Source organism: Enoplosus armatus, chromosome 5 (genome assembly GCF_043641665.1).
Source record: "Enoplosus armatus isolate fEnoArm2 chromosome 5, fEnoArm2.hap1, whole genome shotgun sequence".
Classification (NCBI taxonomy): Eukaryota; Metazoa; Chordata; class Actinopteri; order Centrarchiformes; family Enoplosidae; genus Enoplosus; species Enoplosus armatus.
This window is the reverse complement of record NC_092184.1, coordinates 8771556-8794555: the sequence shown is the minus strand read 5'-3', so window position 1 is coordinate 8794555 and position 23000 is coordinate 8771556. Positions and strand designations below refer to the sequence as shown.

The following is a 23000-nucleotide window of genomic DNA, read 5'->3' as shown; positions in this document are numbered from 1 at the left end:
TAGACAGCCATAGAGGCTGTCCCTAGTAACCTGTCTCCCATCAAGGACCCTGATCGCCTTCTGCAGGATGTGGACATCAATCGACTGCGCGCTGTGGTGTTCCGTGATGTGGTGAGTGCAGGTCTATGAGTGTGTGTCTGTGTATGTGCAGGGTGTGACATGCATGTGTTAGTCACAAAGACTTGGCTGCTGTTAGAGAGGAAGAAAATAGGGTTATTTTTTGGCAGACAAACAGGTGAATCAACAACAAGGGAAACGCCAAAGGTGCCCTTGTCAACTGAGCTGCTGTCTGTTGAACACAAGCCCACAAAGTTTGAATGGATATATTTAAAAGCAACACATTTCAAAGAAAGTATTAGAAATATGTTAGAGAATAATGGCAGTATTTTGAATGTGTTTCTGCGCTCTATGCGAGGTGCATTTCCTGTGATGGAACCATTTGTTGATTGTCTGAATAGAGAGTGGCATAACCGTATTTTGATTCCTCTCCACAGGATGACAGTAAGCAAGCCCAGTTTCTGGCTTTAGCTGTGGTGTACTTCATCTCTGTCCTCATGGTCTCCAAGTACCGCGACATCCTGGAGCCCCAACGTGAGACTGCCAGGATAAGTTGCCAGTCGGGCCGCAGCATGCGCCAGGAGATCAACTCACCAACCAGCACAGGTGTTGACAGCTGTGCCCTACCTTTCTTACATCCATTCTTCCTCCTCACTAATCTTAGCTTGAGGTGACTGTGTCTGATATAAATGAATGTTGTGAATGCTGAAAGTGTCCTTGGTCCTTTCTGATACACTGCTGCCAGCTTGAGCTTGGAGCTCATTCGGTAAAATAGCAGGGATACCCTGCCTGCACTCCACTGGCTCACATATGATTTATTCATGAGCTCTGCTAATTGCACCGCACAGAATTAAATGTGGAAGCAAATTGAGACTGGGGCTGGAGATGGTAGTTATGAACTTGAATAGGCATCATCGTTCTCTCTGAAATGAAAGGTAGTATGTGCCTCAAGTCATAAATCATACATTAAGTCACATGAAAGGAAATCAGTGGCTGCCTACAGAGGTTTAACACAATGTCTGCTGCAGTGCCAACTCGCTATTATGAGATGCACAAGTGAGCATACTTTATCAACTTCCTTTCAGACAAAAGGTGAAGTGAATAAAAGAAACGAGAGAGGCCAAAGGAAATATGAAAGTGTAATTTGAAGAGCTGGGAACACAAGGAGAATGAAGAAAGGGAAGATGAGAAGTGAGAAGTTGAGAGATGGGAAGGCAGCAGCATGCTGACCAACTACTGTGGGTTTTTGGGGCAGTGGAGCCAGGCTTGCTATTTTCAGCCCCATCTGTCAGTGCCCATTAGGCAAGCAATCCACCAGAGGAGAATGGGATCATAGAGGTTGCTGGGAGGAGAGAGGCACACTGCCGCCTTCATAAATTCACCAGAAAGTGGGGGAATTTTCCAGACGGCATGTGGCAGACGATTGTCTGATGGACCAGGAAGCCAGACGACTTGCTGGCTATATCAGGCCCTGCTGACCTTGTTAGGGGGCATGTGATGAATATTCATTTGGCTGGCCTTGCATCTAGGTAACCACTAGGTCAGGATAAAACCAAAATTAGAGTAGAAAGGCACCTCTGCTGTTTTTTAGGAAAATCAGCATTTATTGGGTCAAGTTGATCACTGTGTAGATGATGCATTTTCACTGGATGAAAGGACAAAATGTTGCAGATTTTAATAAGATTTATGGTTCACACTCAGCACCTCATGTAATATAGAGAGGTACAGTGTACAGTATATTATGTGCCAGAATAATAGAGCAGCTATCTAACACCTCTGTCACTGTTTCAAAGCAGTTAAATAGATATGCCTCCAAAGGCTTTAGGCAAGAGGAAGCTGAAGAAAAGGATTCATGTTTTATTAGCATAGAAGGAGAATAACAGAGATAATCTCACCACAGGATCAGAGCTTCTGGAGAGAGATCTAAGAAGCCGCGTTGGCACGTGGCTCTTTCTTCACATGCTAAATTTACTCTTGGACTAGAAATGTAAAGCTAGCTCTGGAATGCAGTTTTATTCATTGGTATCAACCTATTTAGTTTTTAATCCACATTTCTTACTTCTCTTGACAAATATTCTTATGTTAAATTAGTAGGCATATAGAAAGACTAATAAAATGATAAACATATGTGATATGTTGATTAATATAGTGTAGGGATCAACAGAAAATATTACAGTGATTGTTGACTATCACTGAACTCATTTGTCCAGTAAAAGCACCAAACATCAGATGTTTCTAACTTCTCAAATGTGAGGATTTGTTTCGTATCATCACTTTGGAGCTTGTTTGTTTTGGGAGCTTGTTTATTTATTGTTTTTTTTGACTAAATAGTTAATCAATCCTCAAGTGATAATGAAAATGAAAGATTTAATGAATATTTGTAAAGAATTTAATCAAATTTGAGAGACTGATTATTTTATCATATAATGCTATTGAATGTGTGTGTGTTCTACAGAAACACCCCTAGCATTTGACAGCAGTAAGGACCATCCTATGCCATCAGAAGACCTCCACATGGAAAGTTCCCTTCCCCACACAGACTCTGGTATTGGAGAGGAGCAGGTAGTCAGCATCCTTAACGGGTCTGACCTGGACCACAGCGCAGGAGGGCTGAATTCCATGACTGAGCTTATATCTACACTGTCCTCTGAGGTGAAGAAGTCCCAGGAGAGTGCATCTGACTCACCCAGCGTGGGGGTGCTGAAATCACCCCCCTCCATCATCAGCCTTAACCAGCCGAAAAGGGGCATCAATGTCAAGGAGATTCTGAAGAGCCTCGTGGCAGCTCCAGTGGAGGGCATGGAACCTGGGCTGGAGCCCGTGTCCTACCCAGACCCTACTGCCAAGGCCCAGGCCCAGGCCATGCTGCCTATGCAGTTTCACTCTTTTGACAGGTGAGGAACCGTCATTGGTAGATTTATTGTATTTACACCCTTCCTGGTTGTCACAGTGAACATTTAGTCTGCATAATTACATTGTCATTCCTTGATAAAGCATGGCATTAAAACACACTTCTAATGTAACTTTGACAAACAATGAATGTAGTCTTGATGGCTGTGATGGATTACACAGCAAAAGAGTCAGCTAATAGATTTTCACACCTTATAGAAATGAATGTAAAACAATTGTTTCCTGACCTTAAAATACCAACTATACAACTTGCATTTAAAATGTACAGTACATGATTTGTAGTTACAGTAAGAAACACCAGTATGGTCCTTTAAGTAAAGTTTTACATTGTTCTTAATAGGTAAAGCAAACTTTGTTAAAGCCCAAGAAAAACGTGATGACATAAAACAAAATATCAGTGAATTACATAATATGTTTGACTGATCATTCTTGGAGGTTTAGAGGATAGCTAGCAAACAGTTAATGCCATAAAGGATGTGTGTGCGTGTGCTATCACTCAAGTGACCATAAAATACTGATGATAATCCTCTGTGTTTTTCTTAGTTATCCAATATACCACTAATGGTTCTTAAGCAGCATGCAACACATTATTCATTTCAGGCTGCTTGTATTGTACTCATCCCCCACGGCAAAGAATTCCTGTGTTTGAAAAGGTCTCTGAAGCACTGTGGCACTGCTGTGGTATATTTACATTCCTGGATTAGATAAAACCTCACAGTAATCTGTCTGGATTTGTGAGTTTACAAACCTGCTCCTACAGGGATTTCAAGCTTCAGCTCCCCCCTGATCCCTGTCTCCTATGGTTGGTAAAGTTTTGAAAGCTATAATTTCTCTGAAAGTAGTTTGAGTTGGTTTAGCACAAACAAAAACTCCTCCTGTCCTCTGGACACTGCTGATTTGGTAGCGTTTTCGTGTGTCTGTGTAATCACTGTCAGGCCCCAGAGAGACGACAGAGGACACACTGAGTCAAGAGGAACAATGGGGCCTCCCTTCTTTTTAATGTAGTACTGCTGCTGAGCTGGGCTGAGGTGAGCCTGATGAATAGGGGAGAAGATGGAGGAGTATGTGGAGAGGGGACAGCTGAGAGGGTGGGGGTCTCCAGGGCGTTGATGACAGATTAAACAGAAGCGGCCTCACGCCACACCACAGCCAGCCCTGTCACCCTCACCGCTCACACCCGTAATGGGAACTGGCAGCCTGAAATGAGTCGCCACAGCAAAGTGTATTATTTTTGAAATGCTTTCACACAAACCCTCCTGACCACATATACAACTTTGTCTCATGCTTTTCATGTCACTCCCCGCCCAGCCTCTATTTGCTGTGTCTAATTGTTTGCCACCTGCCAGCGAAATGAGCTGCCAGACATGGACAGGCCTTTCATTTGTCTGTCATGGCGGGAATAGATTGGGAGTGACAACATCAAAAAAGAAAAAAAGGAGAGAAAAAAATGGCTTAAAGTGGAGTGCGCAGAGGCAGTCGTTGTAGAGGCCTCTCTTCTAGAGACTTTCATAGAAGAGGGATTTAAATTGCTCAACATCCAGATTTCCGTTAGACCAGATGGGAATATGCTACCTTATCTTCCTTAATCCTTAACTTCCTCGCTTTTACCCTCTCCTTCCCAAAATGTCTCCAAATTAGCGCCATAAGATATTTTTTTTGTCCTTACATATTGGATTTTTCTCATGATATAGAGCAATGAGAATTGGTTTTAATTGAATTTGCGAGTGGAATGTAAGCACATTTCCTGTGTATCTATCCTTGTATTCCTGAATAAAGCACTATTAGATTAGATTCCATTTGTTGGATTTATAAAGGAAACACTTCTTTGGTTATACTTTACACCGCAGTCATCTCCCACAGCCGCAGACCTCATTAATATTAATTCCAAGATTAATCCTTGCTTTATTCTCTGCAACTCAATTAAGACAATCCTATTAATAAGATATGCGCTAGATAATCTATACATGATTCATGAGCACTCAGCTAATGAATAATTCATTAAAAGAGGTTCATGTTTTATCAACATCCTGTAGATCTAATGTAACGTCCCAGCTATGCCAGCTGTGCAAGAACAGGCTTCTGCTGGAAGATGCAAGCACGGGATACATTTGGAAATGCCCAGTTCCGTCAATCAAAACATGCTAGTGATGTTCTGATATCTGTCAATGAGATTTCACAGTGGAGAACAGTTTAGAGATCTACTTGTCATCAAGGTTCTTCAGAGCACAGCTAGAGAGATGATATATTTTAGTAAGCTTTCAAGCTTTTCTCTGGCCCTCTCTCTTACTTCCCTGTGTGATTGAGTTGATCTGATCTGCTAAATTAAAAACATATATTTTATTGCTATTTTTGGTATTGTATGCCTTTTAGGTGGTTGTCAACAAGGCAACAGTGTGTCACACAAATCAGTAGAATGTAGAAAAGGATGTAAGATAAATAACCAAAAAGCCTGGGTCAAGTAAGGTTTGTTTCCCATAGAGTCCAGCATATTTTACTTCATCAATGCGATGGACTGTGGATATGTAATAGCACCATAAAACCGTAGAAGTCGGTGATGTTTTGTTGAGGAAGGATTTCTGGGGATTTGCTTCAGATGACAGCAGGCTTAGCTCGTGACAGAGCAGAGGCCTGGCCTGTGTCACTGAGAGTAACTGCCGGAGATTGGACAAGACATTATCTGGCACCCTCACAAACCCAAAGGCCAACTTCAGACCTGATAAGGACAAGCTTTCCTTCTCTTTCCTGTCAGGGAGCTCTTGCAGGGCCAAGTTCACTGCATCATCTTGACCAATCAGATTGCATGTGTGTCTGTGCTTCCATGTGCTGTTGCGTGAAGTGTATCTTTCATCTCAAGTCTCCACAAGCTTTTCTTTACATGTTTCTTTCATGAGCTCTCCCCCTTTCTCTTTTAGCACAATTTGAGGTTTTATACAGTAGCTTCTACAAATAAAAGGGAAAACATCATGTATTATCATTAATAAATTTTGATATTAAGTTGTTGTCCAACATCTTGGTTGGAGAAATTTCTTCCCCAACTGGTTCACCCTGATCAGGCTGACTTTGTTAAGGGTTGGTTAGCCTCAGATAATATATGCCGTCTGTTCCATATTTTGTGCATTCCACCGGGAACTACATTTTATGCTATGTTATCAGTTGATGCTGAAAAAACATTTGACCGGTTTGAGTGGTCCTACCTCTTGAACGTTCTTAGCCGTGTGGGTATTAGTGATATTTTTATGAACATGATTAAAACAATGTACATACCCATCTGCAATGGTAATTACAATTTCGCCCCTCCTTTGATAATAACAAGAAGTAGTAGACAGGGGTACCCACTCAGTCTTGTGCTTTTTATCCTTGCTATTGAGCCTTTGGTAGAGACTGTAAGAGAGAATAATACGTTGATTAAACCAATCATTTTTCATTCAGCAAAGCACTTGTCTATCTTTGTTTGGACATGTATATATTTTGTTATTTTGCGAAAATGTGAGAGATTATCTCCCAAACATTTGATCTCTTATGAAAGAATTTAGTCATATCTCCAGTTACAAAAAATATTGGATTAAGGCGTCATTACTTCCTCCAACTCTGTTGCAAAAGATGAGCCGCCAGATATGGGTGTGCCTGTGGTTTACCATCTAAAATATTTAAGAATTGAAATACAATCCAGTCTAGAAATTCCATAGGAATTTTAATATTATTCTTAAATCTATAGAATCGGACATAGTGAAATGGAGAAATTCACCAATATCTTTTTTTACTATTAAAAAACTCCTTTGCACAATTTCACTATATATATGGAAAGGGAAAAGGTCAAGAATTGAATTAGTACATCTTAAAAGAACAAAAGAAACCTGTGCCCTTTCAGTTTCATCCAATAATAAATTGGTTCAGTCCTTCAAGGACCCCATGGGTAGACATGGAAAGCAGCATCGCCACACCAATTCCTCTCAAGGAGATTGTATATACAGACCTATCATTTAAACAGTGCAAACTGAAATTTGGTCCAGTAATAGCCCATATCATTGCTGGACAACAAAATGGTACAGACTTACTCCAGTTTTTCATAAGAACAGTAGGACATAATTTCTCATCATCTCTGTGGAGAAAATCACCTATTCACTGCCTTTGTGATATTATGGATAGTAGAGGCTTAAGATCATTTCAAGAATGCAGAATGCATGCAATCTTCCAAGCAGCTTTATTTATGTACTTAGCGATTCACAACTCCTAGATTACCCACTTCATGATCATATTGAGACACTACTCACATCACGTTTCATCTGTCTTTAAAACTTCACTGGGTAAAACACTCTCACCTCCAGGGATAACACAAGCCTGGAACACAGACCCATCAGTGTCTGTGAAGGCTATACATTGTAGTAGGGTTTGGAAGAATGTTATCTTTTCATCCCATAACTTGAATCATCAACTGATTCATTTTAAATTTCTCCATAGGTTTCATTTGACACCAGTGAGAGCACATCATATGAAAAAGGTAACTACACCAAACTATACTTTATGTGCGTCAAATTTGCTAGGAACTTATTTTCATATGATGTGGGAATGTCATCCAGTTAAAAAAAAATGGCTTGATTTGACTACCTCTGTCTCGTGTGACAAGCTGTCACTTAATTGATGCCTCTAATTGATGACTTCTTCTGTAATATAACTCTCCATCAGAAACATCTCTGGCTCGTGGGTTGTACAGCTGCAAAGGAATTACTTGCATTAAGGTGGCAGCCCCCTCATTCTTAATCAATAAGTCGACGGGCTAATAGTCTATTAGACATTTCATCATCATGGAATATTCATCACCACCCTCCAAGAAGCACCACCTTATCATGGTTGAGGGGTTTGTGCATTCCTTTCACCCTGGGCAGGTATATAGTTGGGCTCACTTCTACGCTTAGCACTGGGTCTGGAACCAAACTCCTGGAGTGGGGCTGGAGTTTTCCTGAGTTGCCCAGGGTGAGAGGCGCTGGACGGGTGTGGGGATATCACGAGGCCCTTGCTGAGCGCGGCTGTGTTATGGAGAACGAGAGGGTAACCTCCATGCGACTGTGAGTTTTTGTGCCTATGTACCTTCTTGGAGTTCATGGGTGGGGTCATGGAAAGGATACAGCCTAGGACTCTATAGTTATGCTGAGGGACTGCGAACGTCTGTCTGAGTCTGCTAGATCTTTAACTCCCACCTCTGGATGAATTTCTCATGCATTCCGGGGGAGTTTGGGGACATGGAATCCGAGTAGGCCATGTTCAGAGCCTCTATTGTGGAGGCAGCTGCTTGGAGTTGTGGTCAGAAGGTCATCTGTGTCTGGCAACCTAAGAACCCACTGAGCCAAGAACGGCTGCAGCCTCAGTTGTCACCAAAGCAAAAATACAGGTGTGGGAGAAGTTTGAGAAGGCTATGGAGAAGGACTTGATCACGCTGCTCAGCCTCCCTGGGAAATATGCAAGGGTGATGGAAACAAGGCTTCGACCGTTTGTCGAACCTCTAATACAGGAGGAGCAATGAGGAGTCCGTCCTGGTTTTAGAACAATGGACCGGGTCTTTTACTCAGGGTTACTACAGGGTTCATGGGAGTTTGCCCATCCTGTCTACATGTGTTTTGTGGACTTAAGGCTGTACAACTGTGGAGGGTACTGCAGGAGTATGGGGTCCCAGGGCCATTGCTACAAGTATAACCGAAGTGAAAGCTGTGTCTGTCAAACATGTTTGTACGGGGTATCAGAGCGTAATGGTAGCGGAGACTTATGGCAAAGTTTTCAATTTATCTACGTCCCAACCCTCACCTATGGTCATGAGCTTTGGGTAGTGACCAAAAGAATGAGAACGCGGATTTGAGGGGCTGAAATGAGTTTCCTCCGTAGGGTGGATGGGATCACCCCTAGAGATAGGGTAAAGAGTCCAGATATCCAGAGGGAGCTCGGCGTAGAGCTGCTACTTCTTTGAGTTGAAAGGAGCTAGTTGAGGTGGTTATGGCGTCTGATCAGGATGGCTTCTGGGCACCTTCCTTTGGGGGTTTTTTGGGCATGTCCAACTGGTATGACACCACAGGGGAGACCCAGAACATACTGGAGAGATTACATATCTCATCTGGCTCCGGAACGTCTTGGGATCCCCCAGGAGGAGCTGGAAAATGTTGCTGTGGAGAGGGGCATCTGGACTACCTTTCTTGCCTCCTGCCAACACCTGGCAAGTGGCAGAAAATGGATGGAAGGAATATTTATCAGCAAAATTAAATGGGGCTTTGAAGGCCCTGAGGCTTGGAAAAGTTATATTGGCATGGTGCAAGACCGTATTGTCTAGTTGAGTTTACCTTGGTTGTTTTTTTGTTTGTTAAATGTGGTTATATATTATTATTATTATTATTATTATTATTATATTATTTTAATATATACTGTATATGAAATGTATTTATTTAAGTTTATGTATGTGGGACTAGGTACATACCTAACTTCACTTACATGTGTTAATTTTAGGTCCCCTCTTGAGTTAATGTGTATAAATAGGCGATATGGGCCATAATCCACAAATATGTCTAACACTCTACATTTGTTTCCGTCAAAGCCAGATGCTGCTCTTTATGTCTGTACAGAGCAAATTGCCAAATAGAAAGGTCTTGAATCTCATGCTCAATGAGCCGTAGTTCAGTCAGTTCAAACACAGACGGTAGCTATGCAAATGCTTGTCAGTAACAACTGCCAAGTTGCTTGTGGAGAGCCTCTCATTAGGGTCTGGGATGTTTTCAGTGAGCAGAGTAGAGGGCAGCAGAGGGCCATCAGTGGCAAGAGCAGATGTAAGTGAAAGTGTAGTAGCTGGCTGACTGGCCTCTTGCCCTCAAGTTTATTTACTTTAGCCTCTTGTGTGCATGTGTGTGTGTTTGCATTTCATGCGTTATGCTGAAAGATGGAGTTACAGGTCAGGATATTTACCTTTCCGAATGTCCTGACTAACGTCTGGGCATGCTCATGCTGGCAGGGCCTGAGAGCAGTTAGAGACAATGAAGATCATTACTATTCCCTTTTTTTCTTCTTCTAAAACAAGTGAATGAATTTTATGTTATCCACTATGGTCTGGGGGTATTTCAGAGGGGAGGATTAGAAAGTTAACAGTTGAATCGAAAGTCACGGAAATCCTGGATTTTCTGCCCCAAGAACAGGGCTGAAAAGCCTCCATTCCAGACGCTGGCTTTACTGAAAGTCCGTTTTATTATGACAACTTTTGTCCTAAAGCTAACCTGCTATATAGCTGCCTAATTTGATTTTAACCCTTGGTCCCAGGCCAGTTTGCAAACTCCAACTCACAATTATTGGGCTCAACTATAACCTTATATAACAAAACTGTTTGTTTTTAAGTGTATTTCACTCACAGTTCTAGCTCAGTCTTTTGTAATTATTATATCAAGACTGTAAGTCAGAGTATATGAATATTTCTATGAAGTACCGCAATTTGAGTCAACAGTTACTACCTGCACCCGCACACTGGAGGGATTTTGCTTAAGGGCACATTGGCAGGGAAGATACTTGCTAAACACAGGACATAAACCCACAACCTCTTGCTTTTCTTCTTCACTGTGCCTCTCTGCTGCCCATTTTGCATCCATTTTGCATTTGTTGCTTACATTTCAAGCAGTATAGTCGCACAATGTGCATGTGTGAATGAAGCATATTGTGTGTGCGTTTCCTGTAGGAGTGTGGTGGTGCCTGTGAAGAAAACCTCCCCTGGCAGCCTGGCAGTTAACACAGTGGGAAGCAGCAGCAGCACCTCTGCTGGGCTGACAGCTGGCAGCACCCCCAACATCTTTGCTGCTGCCTCTGCGAACCCCAAAAGCATGATCAATACCACAGGTAGGTCATGCACAAGGTTACTGGAATATACTGACACAGTTAAAATACTACATTCAGCCCTGGTAATGTAGTTCATTTTCAAATAATACTACTTAAGAGCAATTTGAGTGCTTAATTTGAGTAATTACTGTTCATCTAAAATTACCCAGTCTGTTTTTCTGTGATGCCATTCCAAGAATAGAAAGGAAATGTTTTCCCTCTGCTGGATCATTTGATCCTGTATGTCTGTGCAGGGGCTTGTTGTTACCACTAGATGGCCCTCTTTACCTTCCCGTCAGCTTCTGCAGCAGCTCTGTGCACTACCAAATAAAAACTGCTGTCCTAGGATTCCTTCTGATTCAAACAAATCAAATAACTCCATTTGAATTATATAATTAAACAAATGCCTTTACAATAGTTTAAAGAATTCGAACACATGGCTTTCCTGTGTAGTGTGTGTTCCTCTCTGATTGACTGCATAGCCCTCTCTCCCTCCCCCTGCTGTCACGTTACTTCTCCTTGGGCTCTGCTGCATTGAGCCGGTTCCACCTCAGGGCTCCTGTAGTCTGGGCCTCTGAAAGGACCCACTTAACACCAAGAACCATTAGGAGCTGCAACACCTTTTTAATGTGCTCCATTAAAAAAAAACTCTCCCTCTCCTCTCTGAGCCCCTCTGCAGGAATGTGAGAAATGTATCCAAGTCAAGTGTGCTTTCAGCTAAAGCCACAGTCTCTCACCCAAACCCCATGATCTCACTCACTCTGGTTTTAACCTCTCACAAGGACAGTCGTAATGATCAGGGCTCACCTTTATATTACTGTTGTCACGATACCCTAATTTTGGCTTTGATGCAAAATCTATGCAATATGCATATCTTTTTCGTCTTAGTAAGCCTAATAGTTCCATATGTTGGTGCCAGTACAAGTTTGAACAACCAGCATAGGTACACTTGGATTCAGTTATAGATTTGGCACGATTTGACCATGTTTTCATTTGTTTGACATAGCTGAAATTTGCCAAGTCCACTGTCAGGGGCCAGGTTGCGGCTGGAACTTTTCTTTCTTCTTCTTTCAGTTATTTCTCTGTGAGCCATTACATAAATGTACAAGCTCGGGAGCTGACACTGAAATGTACTTTCAGTCAATGTATTTAATGTTTTTTTTTTACGATTTTGTGTTAAATATAACTGTACTAATATTGAAAATACTTAAAATATATTATACTTTAAATGTGTTTTTGTTTCCTAAAAGTCTAGCCTCATCCCTTTGTAAAGTTCTTATTAATTATATTTAATTTTGATTTAATACGTTTATTAAAGACATACATATTTATATTTATATTTATATTTATTCTTGCATTACACTAATGTTGCATGCCTCTGTTGGTCTTTCCTGCAGGAGCCACTGATGCTGCCCCCTCTACCTCCTCTTCCTCCAGTTTTGTCAACGGAGCCACCAGTAAGAATCTGCCAGCCGTGCAGACGGTGGCCCCCATGCCTGAAGACACAGTAGAGAACATGAGGTACAACAGGGCCCTCTTTGTTCACCCATGCTTGTATTTCCTGTGTTAGTAAACTAACTTTATTTGAATTGTGTGACTTATGTATAAAATCTACTCATACGCAAAGTGGCTTGTGAAGCTTATCTTTCACCCACGTTTTCCTCAAAATTGTTATTTTGATTTCTGTTTTTACTTTGAACTTGATGAACTGATTTTTTTTACCCTATCTGGTCTGATGGATAACTACGATTTCTACATGCTCACCTTTAATGAACGATGGTTTATTTGATTTGGTAAATTCAGACATTTTCTTTCTCCCTCTGTAGTGAAAACAAAATATCACATAAAAAAACTGAGCTGTTTTTTGTGAACACTACGGAAAAGTTTGGCCTAATTCTTTGTGTACATTTGTGTATTTCTGTGTGTATATCTTGTTGTGACCTTGACTCATCTGCCTCACTTGCTCTAATAGTTTGTGACAGAGGTCCTTAGTCCTGCTCTCCCACTGACTGCTGAGAGCCCAGGTCTTTCTCCAGAGTCTCTCTCTCTTTCTCTTTGCCTCAGTGTGTTCTGCTAGAGGAATAGAAATTCAGTTGCCATGGCAGCAGTAACCGACATCACTTAGCGTAACTGTGAAGTCAATGATAGTACTATCTCTCTGCAGAGCCTGCTGATGCCTAACTTATATTTTAGATGAGGAAAAAAACATCCAAGCTGAATTGCCTACTCCAGTCTACTGAAAATATATGTTTGTAATTATATATTTCAGAATTGTAATTTTGTGTCAAACTGTTAGGTCACAAATCCAGAAAGACAAAGCATGAAGCAAGTACTGCCTGTGGTTTCATTTCTCATTTTTCTCTCTATTTCAGTGCCTTTTGTGAAGTGGACCAGTGTCCACTGCGCCAGGGACTGACACCTCCTGAGCTCAAACCCTTTAGCTCCCTGTCAGGATTACAGGCAGCCTCCAGAGGTGCAGGCCAGTGTCTTAGGCAAGGACATTTATGTTAGCCACCTAGACCCCCTGCACCCTGCTTTTTATGCTATTCTGTCATCCCTCTGCTGTGTTTTCCCAAGGTGCTAGAAGGCAGATTACACTACACACACATACAAATCCTAAACCTCTCTCTCTCTCTCTCTCTCTCTCTCTCTCTCTCTCTCTCTCTCTCTCTGTCTATCTCTATCCTGCTGCTTTCTGCCCACCTTAGCTGGGAAAACAAGCCTCTACTCTCTTCATGCTGCCTAGTATCTATGTGTGTACACGGTAGAAGCACAGAGATATGTTGCAGCTCGAGTCGTATCTCTGCTTGTATACAGTCTGAGTTGTATGGCTGCATGACTCCAGCTCACTGTTTCTCTGAGGTGCTCAGATAATGTCAGGCAGCAGCATGTAGTGAGTGTGTAGAAGATAAGGAACTTCCCTCTTCAGTGTTGAACAACTGTGATGTGATGTGCAAGCCTGGTAACATGTCACAACAAAGAATGCAAACAACTGGTGAGAAATCCTCTTTGAATGCAAAAGGTATGTTTTAACAACAGAATCTTCTCTTATTGACATCTCCAGTGATAGCAACCATACTCTCATGGATATCCGGCTTGGTTTGCATCCTCTGAAATGTGTTGGTTACCCTCTGCACCCACCAGGACTAGTCAGTCTGGCTATACACTAACTGCTGTTAGCTGTGTGCACTGGGTCGACTGTGAGGCTCTCACTGCTCTTTTCCTGCCTGGATGGAACGACACAACTTTACCTCCCTTACATTTTTATTTGAATTTAGGTGTCTATTTTACTTTTGTGACTACTGTTTTGATGTGTTTCCTTTAACAGCATTACTACAAAGCTGGAGAGGGCCTTGGAGAAGGTGGCACCCCTGCTGAGAGAGACCTTTGTGGACTTCGCACCTTTTCTGTCGCGTACCCTGCTGGGCAGCCATGGACAGGAGCTGCTCATAGAAGGTACAGATGTTGATGTTGCATTTTATTCCCCAAGCTGTGTGTGGAGTCCTGTCTCCACCACCCTACTGCCTCATTGATGGATGCATACGCAGTAGTAGGTGTTGACAGGAGAGTCACTGTTTTGCACACAAGTTGGGGGTCTGTCACAGTCTGATTAAATCTGCTTTCCCTTTCATTTATCTTGAGTTTTTTTAGTTTGTATATTTTGTTTTCTTCATGATTCACTCCACACATTGAGGATTACTTCTAGATGTAGTTTTTTTATACATCAGTGTTTCACAGTTACAAATGTTTTTTTTTATTTCAGAAAGAACTTATGGGAAGTGATTTTTGTTAGACGTTTTGCCATGGTAGGAAAATCTGAAAGCTTAAGCTGTATTTATATTGGAAGTGACCTTTTTTATTTTTTGTGCCATAAAGAATCCAGGAGATTTTCTGCACAGTCCAATCCAAATCCACTTACATGGAAAATGAAGTGCAGATGCTTACAGAGGCCTTGTTAAATTTTCAGTAACATCTCTAATCTAATCATCTAATGGTTTGTTGATGTTAAAGTGATATAGCACTGCAAGTAAAACCTGGATTCATGGATGTTTCAGCACAGGCTTGGTATACTCTGTCACAATAGAACGACCTTCAAGGTTAATGTCTTTAACAGTCTCATAATTTTATTTTAAATGGCATTACAGCAGTCACATTGCATATATTTAAGTGCTGGTCTGAATGGCCTGGTTATGCACAGTGTTTGCAAAAGTGTGTGATCCTTCGGCTGCACTCCACTCTGGGCTCTAGTCTTATTTCCTGGTGGCCGTGTGAAGGCTCCCAGTGCCTTCCTCAGGCCCCGGGTTGGCAGTCTCTCACAGTGCTACTTGTGCCTAACCTCAGGAACTGTCTGCCTGCATGTGTGTGCCCTGCCACTCTATTCCCAACGCTTGTTTTGGCTTGTATTCACAAGAACTCGCTGCCACCACACTCACGTGTGTGACTGTAAGTGTGTCTGCAGACGTTTGTCTTTGTGAGCACAGTGCAGAATGTATGTGTGTGGCCTCCAGTCTCTTGACTGGTTTGCACAAAATGAAATTATATCTCTGCCTTTTTTTCACTGCCAAAGTCTTTTCTTTTAACTGTAAGCTAAACTGATATTAGTTTCAGAAGTCGCAATGCAGAGAATGACAGCAGGCTGAAAGAATGCACTCGCATGACTTTATTAAAGCCGCTTCCTAGAAGAAGTTGTCTGACACGTGTCCACTTTCCTGAGTATATTTTATTTGTATTGTTTACACTGACAGTTACCTTTTTAAATGGCTAAATTATTTAATTGCTGACTATTATAGTGTTTTAAATACTAAAATATCAAACATTATATTTTGCTTAAATTATTTTTCTTATTAAGCAGCTTTTTTTCTAAAATCAGGATTTGTTGCTGGCTTTTAATTTAAAAGTAATCAACCATGGCCAAGCTTATTCATGAGCAGGGTCTTATTTATTTGATAATGCATAAACCAGTCCTATAAAAATTATTGATGAAATTAAAAAACTAAGTTCTCATCCACAGCCACTAAAAGGACAATTAAAGTATTACTAACAGCTTTTTTAAAATGTTTCCATTCCAGCCAGTAAAGTTCCACAAACAGGCAGTTTTTCCTCCATACATCATGCATAGGCCATCCATATATACATATGTAAATAGCAATGTGGGTATGACATGCACATGTGGCTAAGGCTACTCACTCAATCTCAGGGGAAAGGAATGAAAAATCAGGTAGCAAAGCCTTGACAAGTGTGAATATGTCTGTTACCCTTTCACTCAAAGTCTGTCAGCAGACTGACCAAGCTGACAAACCAGAGCTGAGCTGAGAGTGTAACCCCACAAACAAGGTCGTAGATAGACAGCTTGGGCCCCAGCGCTCTTCACCAGGCATGTTTAACCCTGTCTGAGTCTGTGAAAAGTGCGCCCTGACATGGATTAGAGCAGGTTTATCAGACAAAACAAACGTACAGATTTACCACTTGCACTTTAACTTTTTCAAGCCGCTCATGTCTGTCCTAGTTGCAGTGTGTGTGTCCAAATGGTTGAGATGATTTTGCTGTTTCTCCCTCTCTTTCTCCTTTTCTTCCTGGCCCTTCCCAGGCTCACAGTTGAAATACTGTGTTATAGTGCAAAGGCGCTCCATTTACCAGTAATTACCAGCCATCCATCACTCCTTAGATTGGCCGGGGTCGAGCCCCCCTGTGCCCCGCGTGCCCCTTTGCCTCACCCTATTCCTTCAACCCCCCAGCAGACATGTGGTCACTGCGGCAATTATGTTGAGTGCACCCTAAGCTTTACACTTGGAGTTGGTGGGTAAGGCCTGTGTGTGAACACTGCTGCTGTTGTGATGCCTGCCGCCTGCTTCTTGCTGTCCCCTGAGTGGCCCAGTCTGCCGGCACATTGCCCCACAATGCCACATTCACCCGTGCCTTAACCCTGCCCTGTTTACAGGAAAGGACTGGCAGGCCGTGTTTAAATAGAATGCATTTAGTTTGTCTACCAGCACAAGGCCAGGGTCAGTTGGCCACCTGACTCCTGTGTCAGACTGGACTGACTTATGGCTCAGCATGTCACAGCTATAACAAGAGGTCAGCCGTGGCACTCTGTGTACAAGAGAGGGGTCACATCCTCTCAGAGTATTTACAATACGCTTCCTCGGACAGTCTCCGCTCATGAATAGAGATGGATGTCGAATCAGCGACCAAAAGATCCATGCAGTGTTCTGAATATTGAAAATTCTGTCATACATTGTATAGTATTTACACAAGCAAAACTATGTCCAAGTTATGATATTAACTTATATGTTTTGTTGTTGTCCAGCATCAATCTCTGTATTAAAAGACCTGTCAAACTATTTAAGAGTCATTCTAGCCTTTTTGTGGTGGGGCTACAGTTTTTTTTTTTACTGTACATTTGGACAACATATTGTGCCTTTAATATCCCACCTTGATATAAATTAAAATTGAATAGAGAAATTTTAGCTAATTTCAACATTTTATTCAGTGCAGTTTCAGTAGGGTGCAGTCACTTGCATATGTCATGAAGTTATACAGCATGGAATCTGTTTTCCCCTCTGAAAGGTGTTGTCAGGCAGATGTCTTCTGCATACTGTCATGTCACTCCCTGAGATTTTCAATGGATCCATCCTTCAGTGTCATGCAAAACAGACTCTTTCCTTGTTGACACTCTTAGAAATTAGTCACTGTGATAACAGCCGATGATGCATACTATTATTTGTTATTGTAGATGCTGTACTGTATAGTGCAACAACGTTAACGGAAATCTTATTTTGTTCTATCGTCTGATTGACAGCCCACAATCCATGAAACAATGGCAGCTGTGTGGCACAGAGTTCTTCTCCTGCCAGCCTATAATGAGTCCCAGAGAGTTGCATTCTTTCCTTTACTAATGACTGCACCTTTAATGGTTCTCACCAAGTGCAACAGAAGGAGCAGGAGGTTCAGAATACGAGACCAGTTGCAGCCATTGTTTCTGCAAATGAGCTTTTCACACCTGCCCTTGTTTCATTAGAGAGTTGTCTGCTTCTGTGGCTCACCGTCTACAGAATGGAGATGAGGGAAGAAGCTGTGAATGTCTGTGTTCACGTGTCTGTGTGTGTGTGTGTGTGTGTGTGTGTGTGTGTGTGTGTGTGTGTGTGTGTGTGTGTGTGAGGAGGAGGTGCTTGCATGTACATGTGTGCATCTGTTCTGTGCAGATACAACTTTTACAGTTTTATGATGGGCAAATTGGAAGCACAATTTAGGGGCCTTACAAATTGCTTGTCACTGTGTCTAACATTTACCTTAAACCAAAAACAATATAGCTTCGTCCAAGTTCTATACTGTATGTCATGAAATTTAAATCAGAATATATAATTTTAAAGTATTATCCTGTACTGCCACATAACTTATAAAATAACTACTGATTATACCCACAGATTGCTCTGTGTGGAGTACTTATGTAATAACCTTTATGGTTAATATTTAATTCTGTCTCTATAGGTCTTGTGTGTATGAAGTCAAGCACCTCAGTGGTGGAGCTCGTCATGCTGCTTTGTTCTCAGGTGAGCTTTTTTCTTTCTCCTCCTCTTCATATTCCTGTTTCTCAGCCTCTGTCTATATTTCTAGGTCCCATCCTCTCTTCTTTTCCCTGTGTGATATGCCTTTCTCTACTATGGTTACTATATTTTCTGTCAACATTATGTGGAGATGTGTTTGCAGCTGGTTTCACTTCTCATTGAATATAAATTGACACATTTCAAATTGAACGTGGTCAGTGCAATAGTCCAGAGATATATTTTGAACACACAAAAAAGCGGCCATTATTTTGTAAATGTACACATTTATGGTTAATGCTTGGTTAAATGCTAAGGACACTGTCTTATATCAGAGAACAAGTTATTTAACCTCTGCTGAAGTTTGCTTGTCAGGGTTTTTTTTTTTTGGAAAATGTTCCATTAGCAAATTGTCCAAACTGATGACGACATACAGACACACACAGCTCTGAGAATCCAGTGACTTTCTCACTACACCCCAGAGCTTTAATCCCGAGACCTCCTTTAGAGAATGAGCCCCACCTCATGAAACTCTGCAAGTGACTGATCACCTCCAAGCTGACCCTCTGAATCTCTTGTTAAGCCCTTGTTTTAGGGAAGGTCAAAGCCCCGATGTAGCAGTTAGAACAGGAGATATTTAACATACCTTCTGTCAGCCCATCAGTCTTGTGTCGGGAGCCCATAAGGAAGCCATTACTTGGTGCCTCTTTGTGGATCCAGACTGCAGGGCCAGAGCCTTGAGGAGGTGGATTGCCACTATGTGTGCTCCGTGGTATCCGCAGTCCAAAGCCCTCTTCAGCAGGGAGCTCAGCCTCTGTTATATGGAGGCCATTATTAAGGGGCTTTTTTCCAAAAAATGTACATAAATGGGGCAGCCAGCATTGAGTTATTGTTGCTCTTTTGAAGGTTTTTGACTGGCTCCTTTTTGCGCTGCTTTTCTGTCTGTAGAGTATCTGTGGGAAGTTGCTTTTTCCAGCTCTAGGATTTATTGCAAATGAGAGCGTCAGCATGCTGTTAAGGGTCTGAGTCCACCCCCCCTTTACACAGATAGCATTACTGCGGCTCCAGAGGTTCCTGCCATTAGGGGCTCTAGGGATGAAACCCAGGCTGAGATATCGATCAGACAGTGAGGCCTTGAAACTGGACCATATAGCTTGGTGTCTTTCTACAACCCTTCAAATAGAGATGAGCCATTGCTTTGCATCCTAATACTGCACCATCAGTAATGAATCAAGTTATGTTGCATGCTAATATGATTTAAAAATCATACTGTAATGATGGGTAATTGTTATCAGTGTCTTCTATATTACTTTCAGGTGACAAACGCATATGTACAGAGCTGTTTTATAATGAGCAAATATAATGTTTATTCTGACCGATATTTCATTGCAATATACTCCTAATAAATGTCTTATCACATACTGTATCTCAAGTACTTTCAAAAAGGACAGCAAGTCAGATGCAGTATGAGCTTTGGCTGACATCACTATAAAATGCCAACTTCAACGTATCCCTCACATATTTCAACATTAATGTTTTAAGACAGCAAGGAGGGCACTTAGCTGACCTTTAGTCCCTCTCTGTTTTGTGACCTGTCACTTTTATGAATGAATTAGTGCTAATGATCTGCCTTTTCTTATTTATGCATACTAATCATAGCAATCATCGCGTGGCTGGCCACGGCTGCAGACACCGTGTGTCTCTCCTCAGCTTGGGCAGCTGAATGAAAAGGTCAAGCAGCTCTGTTTCTTGTAACAGCTTAAACATACAGGGGGGATCTAGAGTGGAGCCACAGAGATTTAGTGATGGAAGGCCTCCAGATGTGGAGAATATAACAGAGCAAAGCAGAGGAGATAAAAGCAAAGGCTCCCGCACACTGACAGGTTGGATTGAAACACCACAAATACTTAGTGCCCGGCTGAATTTCAGGAAGATGAAAGTGGGAGGAGAGAAAATCTTCTCATGGCCAGAAAGCTGTTCTCTGGGATAAGAGTTGTGGGATTTTAGGTCCATAAAAAGGTGGTGGGATTTTCAACGATAGATGGAAAAATGGTACCATTGCCCCAAGTGAACCTACAGCATCATCAACATGCAGCATATAGCAACATTTCCCAGTGTTGTGTGTTCTGCCAAAGAATTCACCAGCTCAGCATTATAGAGCATTTTAGCCGCTTTTAGCAAATTGTTTGGTTTTGCACACAAATTTACTGTATTCTCCAGCTTCATTACTCTCATTAAGAATGTTTCCAGCAGCAAACAAACTGTATAAAACCTGTCCAACACCAAACACAGTGTTAGCAAGAAGCTTGTGAAGTTATTTTTCTCAGGAGTTTGTGGAAACTAAACCTAAAAATTGAATCCCTATTGGGCTTTTGGACATTTGTCAGGTCGCCTTAAACATGACTAAGATAATTTAGAATTAATAAGTGAATTGCATGTTAGTCACAAAAACAGTATAGGGCCACAATAAGTTAAGGCTGTTTTTCAGTTTGTTGTGGATCTTTTCTGCCCTCAAAAGGCTAAAAACTCAATTAATGCAGTTTTAAATCCCAACTTTTCATATCCAAGCTGCAAACTTCCAATGGCCAGAGGTGCTGCACTGTGATCATGGTCTGCATTTACATCAAGGATCACATCTCTTTTTTAAGCAGCTGCACGTCAGGCCTAATTCCCTTCAAATGGGCAGCAGAGGACTTTTGAAAATCTCTGCAATCAAAGGCAGCCTCCTCTGGGAGCTCTGTTCTCCAGTAAAAAAAGACAAGAAAAAAAGAGCCTCTGAAGTGCTATCTCAGCTGTCAACAAGCATACCTCAGACAAGATAGCAAATTTGAGCAAGTTCATGCTATACCACCACTGACCTGCTGCTATTTTCCTGGCAACGCCTGAGTGTCACATCTGCCTTGATTTCCGTATTTATTTTTGTCACGTGAGCATGGTGCAAGTGGAACCTCAGAAGACTGGCTGTACATGATCCCTGTCCAAATCAAGAACAGCTTATTCCAGGCAGATACTGTAGCAGAGGAAGGGGGTCAGGGGGAACATTTGGAGACCAGATGCTCAGCAGTTTGTCAGCACCATCTCCCTGATTTAACGCATCATAGGGTCAGACTGTGTACTCTTGCATGAACCGGTATGTGTCAGGCACAACAACTGTGTACAAAAACACATGCCCATACATAATAATGTCAATGTCAGTTATTCTGGTACGAAACACAACAAATGCTGCTTACCTTGTCCAGACATTGACATAGAACAAGCAGTGTGTAGCACAGTTTTGCATGTACAACTACAGATTATATATCTCCATATAGTCTTTCTGATGGAAATTACACTAATATTAATTACTGCAAATTTCAAATGGATAGTCACATTCAAACGCTCCTTATATACGTGAATAGCCTTGAGTTGCACATACATTAGTAGCCCTCTGGAATGAAAACCTTTTTCCTTTCATTTTCCTCTGTTTTCCGTCTTCTTTTGAACTGTGGCCTTCTCTGTTTTCTCTTCCATTTGCACCTCAGTGAGGGTACAGGAGAGCTGAATTTCCCACAGTGAAAGGCGCGCTCTCAAACTGCTTTTTAATCATTTCCAGAGCATGTTGTGAGACAGCAAGTGCTGGCACTCTGGCCCAGGGCTCGGATCCCTTCCAGGCGTACACTACAGGGCTTGGTGAGGCTGCTCAGTAATCTGTCACTGTAAGGGACAGGGGAAATGGCTGTGTTTAAGTGAGAGGATACAGTTTCATCCCACAATTACATCTCTCCTGTGTTTACAGATCTTTTCACAGAGGAAGAAAGGATGGTCACACATGCGGTGTAGGGTTTCAGCTTTTTATAGCTTTCACTTTTTTCACAAACGACATATGAACTAAATGCTTTCTTTACCTACTTGAATTACAAGCTATGAAATGTAATCTAAATTACAGTTGAAATATGCAATTTGGATGGTGAAATGTGATTCTTGTGTGTGCGTTTCTCTTCTGATCTTGTTGCATATTGGATCAAAAGGGTATTTTGAGACTCATCCTCTGCCATTTTAACTTTTGGTGTGTTTGGTTACTGATTTACTGATTTTTTGGGCAGAAACTGTCCATACTGACGAGATTTTAAATGTAATTATGTCATATTTTTCTTAACTTTTGACAAACTACAGCCCAAAAACAAGACAAAAAACACATAGCCCCTGTAAGTAACACATCACAATTACATTTCAGGAATGGCAGAACTCCATTCAGAAGAACGCTGGCCTGGCCTTCATTGAGCTAATCAACGAAGGAAGGTAACATATCCTATGCTTTTTAAAAAAATATTTCTTCTCCTTGGCGGCTATAAAAAGGTTGTTGGACCAAGTAGGAAGACATAGATTAGTTCTAAACCTCTTGTTGGCTGCTCTGTAGGGGGTAACGGTAAATAAGATTGTGGTGACTTGATGAAGTAAGTATATCAACACTAGAGTGCGGTCACCCTCTCTTGTTGTCTGTCTTCTTATACCTCTGTCTCAGCCTGTTTTACTGTAAGTCCCAGTGTCTGTGTTTTTCTTTCTGTCTCCCTCCCTCTTCCTCTCGGTTCTGGGTGTGGCCAGACTCAGGGTTTTCCGCAGAGCAGATCAGGGGCGGCTCAGCCTCCTTGCCCATCTGCTGACCCATCTGGCCAGGCCTTC

The 23000-nt window shown here is 41.8% G+C and overlaps 1 protein-coding gene across 4 annotated transcripts in view; it reads left to right on the top strand.

The window, feature by feature from the left end:
• nbeab (neurobeachin b) overlaps window positions 1-23000 on the top strand; it is a 188961-nt gene that overhangs the window by 84322 nt on the left and 81639 nt on the right. For 3 of the 4 annotated variants that reach the window (XM_070906391.1, XM_070906393.1, XM_070906392.1), the window contains exons 27-34: window positions 4-111; window positions 495-663; window positions 2513-2951; window positions 10664-10821; window positions 12198-12321; window positions 14129-14256; window positions 18289-18350; window positions 22555-22619. In XM_070906391.1, coding sequence (XP_070762492.1) covers window positions 4-111; window positions 495-663; window positions 2513-2951; window positions 10664-10821; window positions 12198-12321; window positions 14129-14256; window positions 18289-18350; window positions 22555-22619 — 1253 coding nt within the window. Of the gene's footprint in view, window positions 1-3; window positions 112-494; window positions 664-2512; window positions 2952-10663; window positions 10822-12197; window positions 12322-13172; window positions 13293-14128; window positions 14261-18286; window positions 18351-22554; window positions 22620-23000 lie in introns of all 4 variants that reach the window. The other variant, XM_070906390.1, reaches the window with a different exon arrangement.